The 12748-nt window shown below is 43.9% G+C and overlaps 1 protein-coding gene across 1 annotated transcript; it reads right to left on the bottom strand.

The window, feature by feature from the left end:
• Positions 1-1201: 1201 nt before the first annotated feature.
• On the bottom strand, positions 1202-11974 carry LOC112975466 (transcription factor HES-5-like). Its single transcript, XM_026085610.1, has 4 exons — positions 11901-11974; positions 11369-11549; positions 5726-5734; positions 1202-2569 (listed from the first exon to the last, which is right to left on the bottom strand). The coding sequence occupies exons 1-4, from the start codon at positions 11964-11966 to the stop codon at positions 2325-2327; spliced, it is 501 nt and encodes a 166-aa protein (XP_025941395.1). The 5' UTR covers positions 11967-11974; the 3' UTR covers positions 1202-2324.
• Between the last annotated feature and the right edge of the window lie 774 nt (positions 11975-12748).

Genomic DNA, 12748 nt, shown 5'->3' with positions numbered 1-12748 from the left:
TGTGAGTGTGCGAGAGCGCAAAGCCCTTCCTTGGTTCTTCTTTTTGCATGCTTCCGTGACTTCTTGGGGCCCACCAGGCAGCACAGCGCGGCTCGCTGCTGCAGCAGCAGGGTGCACAGCTGAATGTCACACCACAAATATGACTGGAAATGTGAATGGTATTTCCAAGTGGGAAAAAAAGAGGTTGGCTGCAAGTCACCCCAGAAATGCAGTGCAGAGAGTTCGAGTAGCACTTGGGTGCTCGCTGATGAGGGCTGACCGACGGTCTTGTGTCTCTGCCCGTGGTGCAATCCTGCAAGCCTAGCTTCCTGCTTAGCTCCTTTTGTCATTCTGCATCTCGGATACGCAGCACTTCAATGAGAAGGAGCAGCAGCAGGTTTGTGTGGAGCAAAAATAAATACAGGCGATAGAAGAAGTGTTGTCAGATCTAGGAGCTCACAGGTGTCAACCTACTGCTGAGCAAAGCATTACCTTTTGATTAAAAATACGTACTGCATGCGTAGGGTTTATTTTTCCCATCAGTGCGTTTTATAGAACTCTGTAGGCAGAGGTCACTCAACATGTCACACGTGGAGAAATGAGACCCAGATGGGTGAAAAGACGTTGCCAAAGTTATACAATACCTGACAGAGGCAGCAAGAGAACTGTTTTATAGTTCCGTGCTCTAGCAGTTGGACTGCATCCCACCTGCCAAGAGGCTTTAAAGTCTGTGATCCCCTAAGAGTCTTTCTGTTATTCCTGCAACTACCAAGGGCAACACTGCTTTTAACATCTGTTGTGTTGTCTCATGTCCCATATATGCATATGCATATATATATACACACACACAAGTGCACTGAGCAGCTATAAATATCTCCCCTTTAGATGGAAAACTGTAGATTTAAATTCTCTGCATTTCAGGCATTTTAGTGGCTCAGCTGCATGTCGTGGGAACATGAAATATAGCATGAAGTGCCTTAACAAACTTCATCTATTAACCAAAGTGTTTTCTGTGTTTGGGACTGAGCCATAAAATTTCCTGAGTTCACCTTTGCTGTGGCCTTTCTTGGCAAGTTCCTTGGCTCTAAATTTCCAAAGAATTTGTGGTTTGAGGTGCCACAAGTTTTATCTCGTGTGGAGAGAGCTAGGGTGTGATATTTTGAGCTGTGTAATTCTCTGCTTCGGAGAACACTGTTGCAGGGATTTCAAACTGGGCAAAAAACAGATGAGGCAATTAGACACTAATTCTGAATACCTTTTTTCTTTTACTGCAATCTCTGTCTTATGTCCTCTAGTCCACAAGATGAGGGCAAACCGTGCACCCCAGGGACATCAGCTATGCAAACTACTCAAGAAAGAATAACTTGCTGGATTTATTAACTATATTTTTATTTATTTTGTTCTGTTAAAAGTTTCTGCAACTTCTGAAGTTCAAGATAATTTCTGACATAGGTTATACAATAGGTGCAGCTCACATATAACATGTCACAGCATCCTCCAAGGACAATAGTGAATTTACATTCTTCCCTAGTGGTGGGGTACCAAAACAATAAATATAATTTGTACACCTGCCTTTCATAAAAGACTTTGATAAATATTTCTTGTAAAATCAACAGCACAGGCCGTAACTTTCTTTCCTATAAGGATATAAAATGAGCTGTTGCCTTTATAAAAGGCATACACATCCTGAACCTCACAAACAACACTCAGCTTTTGCGAGCAAGACATCCTGAGGAATTTCCTCTACATAGTTTGGGTTACAGTTTAACCTTTTTCTGAGCACATTCAGTACAATCTACAAATATTATAGAACCCACTATGGCACCCATAGAAGAGCTAGATTCCCAAATGTGTCCAGTTAGACTGGCTGCTCTGCTTGAGACACCTTGGGCCCCTGTGGCTACAGCTGCAACCTTGCAGTACAGGTGTGGATAGTTTAGGACAGTCAGGAGTCTCAAGTGGGGCAGGCCAGACGAAAGGGCTCCTACTGAATGGACACCTTTGAAAATGCTAGTCTGAACATCTTAGAAGTCACTGCTTTCTAAACAGAYGTACATATACAACCTCACCAAGGTTAAGAACAATCAGTGTTCCTCTCTGAACAACTCTCAGTCAGCCTAGCAAGAGGATTATGTCACACATTCTAAAAGAATAACTTTCTCTCCATGTGGTAGGAACATTTCTCTCCTGGAAGAAGGGACACAGACATCCAAGCAAAATGATTCTCTGTAAAAGGAAAACATTCTTCCCTACTCGTGAGAGGAGTGAGGGGACTTCTACAGAAAGTCACAAGCTCCTCTGGAATACAAGCATATGTGCAGAAACACAGCAAGAGTACTCCTGGCCTACCAAGGCCTCCAGAGGTTGCAGGAGGGTTTCAGTGCTGCTTGTTTTGCAGAGGGCTGGTGGGTGGAAGTGAGCACAGAAGGTGAACCAGAGTCCTTGGGTATTGCTTGTGACCTCTGGAAATGGCAGAGCAGTTTCATTTGAGTTTCTGTGTTTGCTGAATGAAGAGACAGGAATTGCAGAGCTTCTTTGAGGCACCAGGCATAGCCCTCGCTATAATCCTGCTGTAGGCTTTTGGAAGATGCTGAAAGAGCAAAAGAGAAGTGTTAGGCAGACCCAGGCTGGAGTAACAGCCTAACAGTAATGGCAGCAAACGTGAATTACTCAGATCCCGAGGGGGTTGTACTCACCTTGGCTGTATTTCAGGTAGCTGACAGTCATTTCCAGGATGTCAGCTTTCTCCAGCTTGGAGTTGGGCTGGTGTCTCTGGAACTCCTTCTCCAAGAGCAGTTTCAGCTGCTCGATGCTGCTGTTAATCCGGTCACGACGCAGTTTCTCTACGATCGGCTTCCTGAGCTGTAACACAAAGCAGGAAGAGGACAGTTAGGAACAGGACATTCTCCTTCCCATCTCTATTAACCTTCTGCTAAAGAGACTCAGCCCTCCTCAGCTATTTGCCCTTGCAGTCACAGGGAGTGATGGATACTTACTCTGTTCTTTTCTTTGGGTGTTAGGATTTCCAGGGAGAGAGCATTGGGTGCCATTATCCACGTGTTCAGTGCTGGTGTTGATTCAGAGCTTGCAAGTTAGCCGCTGGTGAAGAGAGCTGAGAGCTCCTCTATTTATACACAGTAGCTGCATAGAAATGTATGGGTCCTGAGCTACTTGGAGTTTCCCACAGCTGATAGCCAATCCRTGCATGCCCTGGGACAATAGAGAAAGCATCTATTACAGCATGGTAAATTGACTGTGAATTGCCTGGGGATAATGCCCTGCTCCCAAAGGAGCAGGTGGACTGGAGAGTGTGTGACACAATAGGGCTTGGTCTCATGGTGCTGGGGTAAGAACGTGGGAAAGTGTTTGCCATCATTATAATCAAACTTCTGCCTGAAGCTGGGAACGTCAACATCTCAATATGCTGCCTTTTCCCAGGCTGTGGGGAAATTAAGCACAGAAGACAGATCTCAGGAAGAGAAATTGTCTGTCCCCATGACCAGAAAAGAGTGTGAAAAGGAAAAGATGCAGAATGAGAGGGACTAAACCCTTTCACTGACATTAAGCCATGCTTAGATGAATACAGCATCAGATAATTTTCAGGCAACTAGTGATTAAAATCAAGAGGAAAAACCCTTAAAACAATCTGCTCTGAGATGTAGCTTGAAATATTTTCCTCTCCATTTGTTTAAATACTTACGTGACTCTTTTTTGCTTTCGTCTGGGTCATCTAGGCCCTCTGATGTCAGCCTGTGATGTGTATTGATTATGATGCCTTTCCCAAACTTTCTCTATTTAATCTCATGCCACTTTCCAAGCCATTGCAAACAACACCTCACTGTTCTCTTGGTCCTGAGCATCCAAGTAAAACACCTGGATATATTCTCCCTTTACAAACAGACAACTGAAAGCCAGTGAGAAGGTGGTTCCTATCTATTACTTTGCTTGCATTATCCCATTTGTAGAATGGGAATACAGGTGCTAGGATATCCTGTGACTCCATTCTATCTGGGCCTTTCTCTGTATATTTGACGTGTATTGCACTGAATGCAGGTAATAAAGTAGAAAGGAGCAGTTTGGATTCAGGGCTAATGCTAATTTTTGGAGATGTTTTTCCAGGCTGTTCTAGGTTGCCTACTCAAGTCTACTGCCCCCCAAACACGATCCAGTACTTAGCTGGTCTCCTTTAGGATCCGTCAGTCAGGAATGTGAGGCCTTGTATTGACAAATTTCCCAGTTACGCTTTATGGTACATGTGTCTGAACTGTAGTTTATAGAGCACTATTGGCTTAAGGGGAGTCCTGGACAAACATAACTTTCTTTTTTCCTTAATACATTTTCTATGGTCAGAAGCTAGCTCCAAGGACAGGGAGTAAATCTAGATCACCACTAACAGGCTGGCATGTTGGGGATGTTAGTTTTTTGAGTATCTGTTTCTCAGTACTATATTTATGAAAGCCCTACCTAGTTCCTGTGACAGCCTTTCAAAAATGAAAAGGAAATCTTTCATTTCACTGTGTCAGCTGGGATCAGCTTGTCTCACCTGCCCTCAGCATCCCTCTCTATAAGCCAAGGCCAAAGCCTTTATCTGTGGGTTCATGGATAGCAACATGTTCCGGGCCCACCGGGTTGTTGCAAGGACAATATGTTGCATGAAAGGATATGATTCTGCAAAGTTTATAACTAGTTATTAAAATGGAGCTTACAAAGCCCTTTTTAACTCCTGGCAGTGAGTTTCATAGGTCAGCCATTCTCCCCTCCTTCTTTTCCAGCCCAAAGACATTTTACATTTAGATGGCTCATTTAGGGTGTAACAATTTTAACTGTTAATGGTTGTCAAAAACCTATAACTGAGCAGAGTGCATGAGTCCTATTGAAAAACTGTTCCCTGAATTATTTTGTCAGCTTGGAATTGGCAGTATTACTTGCATCCCAGGCAGTCCCTGGCTGCACATACTGGTACTTTATTGGACCTTGAAGTCAAGCACAGGACTTGTGCATCTGTCTCAGGGAGCACATCAGATGAAACGGACAGCAAGTCCTGCCACTCACCGGATGGGAAGAGATATGTCTGCAGCAGCAAAGGGCATGGTGAAGTGGGAGAAAAGCTTTAACCCAATTTTCAGTTCTGGAAATACAACATGAGTGGTTTTAAACACTGCCATCCCATCGCCGGCACAATGTTCCTGGACTCCGAAGGGCTAAACCCGCTCTCCCTGATTAAAGCATTATCCCTTCCTTCAAGTGCTGGGCAGATGGTGCAGCAGGCATTAGCTTTCTGCTGAGGAGCCGCAGAGGCACACTTCTTTTGTCAACAGTTTAACACTGTGAATGGGATGATGTGTGGGAAACCCTCAGAACTGTGGACTCACACCATCTGATGTGAATAGTAAACCAGGCAAGCTGCCTTGCAGTGTGTGCACAAAACAACAGCCGTCTGGGCTTACAAACTCCCAGCTTCTCTTCCTCTGTCTCACCAGTTGAAAAGATAGCAAATCTTCAGCTCCTCCCTTGCCCGCTTCACCTACGCTCTCTATACTGTTAATGAATAAAAGAGAAACAAATCATTATTTTCCAGTTTGCTTCGACTGCCTTATTGAGGCCTAAAAACATAATGGCAACAAGATATTTCTCAACTAATGTTTCAGGATACTGAATTCTCGAGGTTAAGGCTGCCCCTAGAATGCAGTCTTTATGGAAGTGGGTGCAGTATGCATTCTCTGTAAGAACTTCAGTGAGGGAAAACAACCCTGTGCTGTAGGCAATTCTGTTGCGCCTTATTAAAAAGTCTGTAACTAGTTTGTTCAGTTTTGGCTCTTTTGAAATAGAGCTGTCAGAGCAATAGTCTGTCCCACTGAAACACGTTTCTGATCCAAATCCAATCCTTGTCACTGTCCTTCACATTTGTGGGAGGAGTTTGTGACTCTCACTGACTGTCCTACAGTGCCAGAGGAAAGACTGATTGTCTGAGGCTCTGAATTGGTGGTTTCCTTGTTTCTGGAATGAAGTATTAAAAGAAGCAAGTCACTAAATTTGCCAAACATTTAGAGTTGACTACATGATGTGTCACAAACATTTGCTTTGAGTTGAGGGGTGACCTCAAAGGATCCGGTAAAGGTAACTAACCAACCCCAAGACTGTAACCAGCAGGCTTGCATTCATTATAGTCCATAAATCAAAACAGCTGGAAGAACTCTAGCCTTGGAAATTGATACTGAGCTGTGGAGCTCTCTGCCTGTGGATTGTAGGTGGTGGTCTCAGTCCAGGTACAGACTTACTGCACACGCTGCTATCACAAAAGCTATTGCTACTGGTAATACTAATTGGCAGCTTTCTTCACCCATCTGATACTTAGCTTTCTGTGGACGTGGACCCAGTGTGTTGTGATGTGGCTAATGGGTCTGGAGGAAGGTGGACTGTCAGATAGAGTACAGGAAACCAGCATTTCGCTGTCTCAGTTCTGTAGACTTAAAAAACAGCGCTCATATGCATCTAGGGCTGCACACAATTTGATGGCTTAAAGCTTTCCTTTCTATGTCACTTTGAAAACATTTTTATTTTAGACCATTTCCTACATTTATTTCAGCCTGTCTTGCAAATACTCTGGATGGTGTTTTTAAAGAAATAATTATGATTTTATTTTTTCTCTGCCTTCCTTAAATGGTTTAAAATCTATCTGACAACCTCTCTTGGGACACCTATTTAGTGTCAAAGACCATAGCATTCCCAAGTTTTAAAAGGCCTCAGATAATACTGATTGATCAATGTGCTCCTTGGGAAAATAGCTCTCCAGATGGTCTATCGGGACAGGAATTGCTGGACATCACAATGTGGAGCCAAAGAGCGTCACTAATGTGGGTTGTTGTGAGGCACACTTCCTTTGTGCTCCATTTGAATGTCATAAATAGGGAAGAAAGTGTGGGAAACTCTGAGAAACTCAGGCCCACACTCTGAGGTTAATAGGGGCTTTGTCAGGAGAGTATTCCTGGGCTGTGGGATCAGCATAATAAACATCATCTTCCCTAAGGGTGGGAATGTGATGGAGCAGGGGAGAGTCACCCCAAGGGAGAGAGCAGCATAGGAAGCTTTGCATCCAATTATTATAAGTGATAATAATTAATAAATTGTAAACATAACCTTTGCTTTGCTAAGACTGGTGAAACTGGAGGTCTGGATTTTAGCTCACAAGTAATTGGTGAGTCAAAACCCACAGGGGTAGGTCTTTGGCTGGCCCAAACCAGAAGTGCTGCACTTGCACCAGCCATGGATCTGACTGCCTGGAGCAAATGGGAGGCTTTCTAGTGGGATCTGGATTCTCCTCTCCATCAAGAAAGCAGGACCTTACTGTTTCTCTCCCTTACACCAATTCTGCAAACAGTAGGTCTGAATCTCATGTACGCTAACAGCTAAGCATAATCAACTCCCCCACTATAACCAGAGTAATGTAACATGGCCCCAGTGTAAACAAGAATCAGACCCTGAGGTTTGAATGTCAGCAGCAGTGTCTGTCTGGATTTATGCCAAAAATGGCTGGCAGGGGTCCTGGGCTTTACGGCCTGACTGTGATCTCGCATGAGTTGTCTTTTTTTTTGCCTTGTTCCTCTTTTAGCTTAGAACTAGGGGGACTGGCTTCAGATCTAACTGTCTTCGAAGTGTGTGGGGCTCTTCTTTGGGTTCCTTTCCTCTTTTCCTTTTACTTGGTGAATTTTAAACAAACTGCTGATGCTGCAATTATAATATTAGCAAGGTTCTGCAGCATAGTTTACATCGGCTGTAATACACTAGGTGCATAAGATACCTGCCCTCGTAATAGCAGCAGACTTCCCCATGCCATTATGCAGTGCATGGCTCTACTCCTTGTCTCTGTGGTGTATAGTCAGAAGAAAGTGTGCTTTGGGGCAGACTGCATTTCTACTGAGTCTGAACTGCCCCAAAAGAATTTGTTCCCCCCATCTGTATACTACATTAATTAGGTTTGAGTTAAAAATACATAGACATGGATGAACAGCTTGAATTTCACTAGAATTCAGAAGCGTGCACTAGTTGACAAAGACAAGTTGAGTGCAGCAAGGTGGAGTGGCTTTTTCCTGATCGCTAAGCAACCACTAAATCTACAGATATCTCCTCTGAATTATTTAGTAGGAAGTTAGGAAGAGCTAATCTATCTGCAGCATTGGGATCAGCCCCTGGCGAATTGCAGAACTGTACAAAATCTTAAATGTATTGCATTCCCAGTCAGATGAAGAGCACTCAAACAGCTTGTGCATTCAGGGTGCTATAATAACCAAAGGGATCCATGTAACCTCAGTGAGGTAGAGCATAAGGTTCTTGAGCCAGCTGGCTGGCTGGCTTTTTGGTCCTTTCCATATGTATAACAAAGGATTTCACCATAAGTCACGTGAAGATTGGCCAGGAGCAGCCAGGACCGTTTGAATCAAGTTTGTTCTTGCCAGCTAAGCAGATCTGAGTTTGTTTAGTGCTTAGCTAAGGAGCTGTTTGACAGGACCGGATGTATTAGGTTTCTTTGGGTTTAAGGGAAAAAGCATATGCTAGAAATGAAGTTTTTCAAGTGTACTTCTCCTAGGGAATCTGAAGGGAAGGGGGGTGGCTGATCAGAGGTGTTTCATGCTATTAATATATCTCTGAAAGAATGAGAGGTGTCTCTGTCATATATGCAAATCAATGTGTTATTGTGGTTAGATAATAATAATATTGTGAACTGATTGTGCAGATTTATTTTACTTTGAAAAGAAGGGAGAGTAAAAGGTGAATCATCCTCACGGACCAAGGAATGGGAACTCTTCAAGGGAAAACTGAGTGAGTATGATTGATTGTGGAAAATGCTGTGTTTTGGAGAGACTGTTGGTGATTAAGGTGCTCCAAGGCTGGCTTTAGGATTCCCCTTTTGTGCTCTTCTTCCTGCCTCCAAAAATGCCTTCTGAATCCTTTTTTCTCTGTTTATTTCTTTGCAAGCTCTCTGTGTGTAGCTGGGCAGTAGAAGGACAAGCATGTTCCTCTACTGCAGCTGCTAATTTTCCTCACATCGTCGGAGTGTGGCTGACTTAATCCTCAGGAGAGGGCAACATGGGGCCTGTATGGTAGAGAACTGGCAAGCAGCCTAACAGGGCTAGGGCTGAGACTGCACACGGGTGCTTCAATGCCTCTCGTTGCGAATCGCRGGAAGGCCAGCATTTGCTTCGCTTGTGCCACTCAGCCAGGGCAAGCACGGTAGGCAGGCTGCTATAAATCTCCATTTAAGAGGATATGTTGGATTTGTTTTCTAAGTTGAAATGGTGCAAAAAAATCAAGGGAGAGTTGTTTAAAAGATACCTGACAGCAAGACCATCTCTGCAACAGGCTGGGTAGAAAAAACTCTAAAGCCTGGTGGAGTGTGGCTGAACATCTCTGAGGAAAATTAGCCACAGGTAGAAATATCTGACGTGCTGTGAAGGCATAACACTCCTACTATCTGGCATTTAGCATCTTTTTATATATAGGCAAAAGAGCTTTACAAAGGGTAAGGCAATATTACTATCCAGCTCTTACAGATGGGGGAGAGATCTGCTTTGCATCACTCAGCAGACTGGTAGCAGAGTTAGGAACAGACAGTTCCAAGGTGCAAGCTGTATTCACTGGTGATCATCTTTGTGTTTTGGACACTTAGGTGGATGTCAGAGAGAGAGAATAAAAAATTCCAAGAAAAGAAGATAATTGAGAAATAGTAGTTGTCGGGCAAATTAACGGGGGAGAGAGGGAAATAAACTGGCTGTGAAACTGGTGATTTGCTGAAGTCCGAATAGGTTGCTGTTAAATATCTGGGGTCACACCACTCAGTATTTCTCTTAATTTCACCCCTATTTTTACTTTTGGTAGCTTTTCCAAGGGTTACTATTTTGCAGTATCTCAAATCCCATTCTGCCAAATGGAATTCACAAATATGAAACTATGCACTGGGATGAAGGCTCAGAAACATGACATCTCTTGATAGCTTCCCCACTGCAGAAGTCCACATGCAACACTTAACCCAGAAGTATTATTCATTTTATTCATTTCATACAAAAGCATTAATGACTAAGAACATTTTTATGGACTCGTACGGTGAAGAAGCCAAAGTTGAACATCACGCAGGATGGATACATCGCAACTTTATAAAAGCTTTTTAAGCTCTTCAGCATGTTTAGTGAATGACTGTACAGTACTCATTGCCTCCCCTCCTCTCCCTTTTCCTTAAGATGTATCAAAAGTACTTCCTTTACAAAAGGCATCAGTTATCCCTCAACTGAGAGCAGCACATGCTGGACATTAAGAGAATTTTCCTACAGTAATCTGTTATCATAATAACTTTCTGTAAGAAGGTATACTAAAAATAGGACAGGAACTTTAGAAGAATCAGCATTTCCGAATAACATCTTTCACTTAAAAGGTAAAAGGCTCAATGCTCTCTTTATGATACAAAATACATCCTCCAAAATGCCCCTTCTTTAGAAAGGTCAATACATTATCTAGAGACAAAAGAGCACTTGAAGCAGTGACCCAGGGAGTCAGTTGAAAGTTTTCCATTGACAGCCACAGCCACAGGCTCGACAGCCTTGTCAAGCAAAAGTGTGATGGAAGCCAAAGGACATTTGCTTTCTAAATCCCCACAGGACTTGGTCCTCCCTTTGGCTAGGAGCCACCCATAAGAGCAGCAACTTTGCTGCAAGATACAAACGAAATCCTTCACTATGAAGGGAAACTAATTAGTGACCCTCATTTCTCATGACAGAAAAACAATAACCTCCCCCCTCCCACCTTTGGAAAGCTATGTTTCCTACTTTAAAGAGGAACTAGTATATCAGAGGTCCCTCTAGTTTTTGTAGCAAAACACACAGTAATAAAGCAAAGTCCATTAGCAGGTCTACCATGGTCTCCAGATGGTAGGAGCAGCAGCCACAGTTTTCTGGGCAGGGTGCTTTCTGGCAAACAGACAGGGCGACAGAGGTAGACTACGTGGAGCAGAAGAGTACATGACRTCTGGACCCATCTGAACTTTGCAGAAATGCTTGATTAGCTGGGCCTGAGTTTCCTTCTTAGGTTCATAGTAGGACAGAAAATGCAGAGCTTCCTTGAGACACCTCAGGTATCCACTGTTAAAGTCCTGCTCTGGATTCTTGTGAATGAATGCTAGACAGGAAAGAAGGAAGCAAATCCAATGGGTTAATGTCATGACCAAATCGTGGGGCTGTGAGAATTTGTGTGTAAGGTTTCTTTCAAGAGCCTGATCCAGTAGAGCCTTGCTTAGACCTGGTGTGTTATATCCCTTGCATCCCTCAAGGGCCAGGGCTATGCAGGAGAGCAAAGGCATGCGGGAACAGGCTCTTAATGGTGTGTACTCATGCTCTGCACTCACTTTGGTCCTGCAGCTGGCTCTGCTGTTTCAGGTAGCTGACAGTCACTTCCAGGATGTCGGCTTTCTCCAGCTTGGAGTTGGGCTGGAGTCTCTGGAACTCCTTCTCCAAGAGCAGTTTCAGCTGCTCGATGCTGCTGTTAATCCGATCACGGCGCATCTTTTCCACCACTGGCTTCCTGAGCTGTAAAAGAGACATAGCAGTTTGTTAGGGATGTGTGGAGAGCTGACCTACTCTCCCATTCTGACACATGCCCCTATACACGCAGATGTTCAAAGATGCTTTCCTTTGATAGGAGAGCTTTGAGATACTGCCCACCCAACTTCATTTTTTTAAATCTATGTATTCTCCTTTATCTCTCTTTAATCTATTTGTCTTCTCCCAGATCACTTTTTCCCTTCTCTCAATTTTTTCTGTGTAATATGTGTTTGGTAGAGGCAGACAACTGACATTTTTGTATCAGGTGTACTAGGAGGCTTATTGCATAGAGCCCAGACCAGCCTTTCAGCCTTTTCTGACAAGGGCTCTACTTACTTTATTCTTTTCTTTTGGCAGCAGTTTCTCCTCCATGTAGATCATGAGAGTGTTGCTGGGAGCCATTCTTAGTGCTCTCAATCCTGGGCACAGACCTCCAGGCTGGGATCCTATGCTGAGTATAAGACTATGCTCTGACTGTTACTGACAGCCTCTACTTATACGTCACAGAGTTTCATAAGATATGTGAGTCTCAGGATTGCTGGTGTTTCCCACAGTCGTCCAGCCAATCCAGGCACACACTTGAACAATAGGGGAAGCATCTATTAGTGCATGGTACATTGATTGCAAATGCCCTGGAGAGAATGACCTTCTGCCCAAACCAACTGGTGGAGTGTGCAGTGTGGCTCTGCAGGGCTGCCCAGGGATCTGGGAAAACACTGACCCTACAGCTGGTTGTCTGTCTGGATCACATTTGTGGTGCAGAGGAGGCACACTTTTGGGGGAAGGTGGGAAAAGAAGGAGGGGAACATTGTAAGGGTTAAAATCAATAGCATCAGGGACATCTCTCTACTCTTTCTAGAGCGGGCACTTTACAGCCAGCCTCCCAGCTCCACTTTACCATGGCACGTGTGTGTGTGTGTGTGTGTGTGTGTGTGTGTGTGTGTTTGTGCTTGTTCATACAGTTCTTACAGTTTTCCCAGCAATAATGGGTGAGCCAAAGAGTTATCAGTGTGAAATGGCAGGTTGGTTTGCATGTCAATTCTAAATGCTGTGGAAAATCTACAGTCAGAGCTGCAGGATGGTGGATAGCCATTCTGGTTTGGGCCAGCCAAAGACCTACCCCTGTGGGCTTTGATTCACAAGCAGGGAATGGGAAGTAAATGGAAATTGTAACCTCAGCTTGC

This window comes from Apteryx rowi, unplaced genomic scaffold (assembly GCF_003343035.1).
Source record: "Apteryx rowi isolate R43461 unplaced genomic scaffold, aptRow1 scaffold_67, whole genome shotgun sequence".
In the NCBI taxonomy this organism is placed as follows: Eukaryota; Metazoa; Chordata; class Aves; order Apterygiformes; family Apterygidae; genus Apteryx; species Apteryx rowi.
This window is presented reverse-complemented; position numbering and strand designations above follow the sequence as displayed.

Bases quoted from the DNA above. Each gene is read 5' to 3' on its own strand.
- LOC112975466 (XM_026085610.1), bottom strand. From the start codon at position 11,966: ATGGCTCCCAGCAACACTCTCATGATCTACATGGAGGAGAAACTGCTG. The intron at 11,550-11,900 runs GTAAGTAGAGCC...TCTCTTTTACAG, and splicing joins TGCCAAAAGAAAAGAATAAA to CTCAGGAAGCCAGTGGTGGA.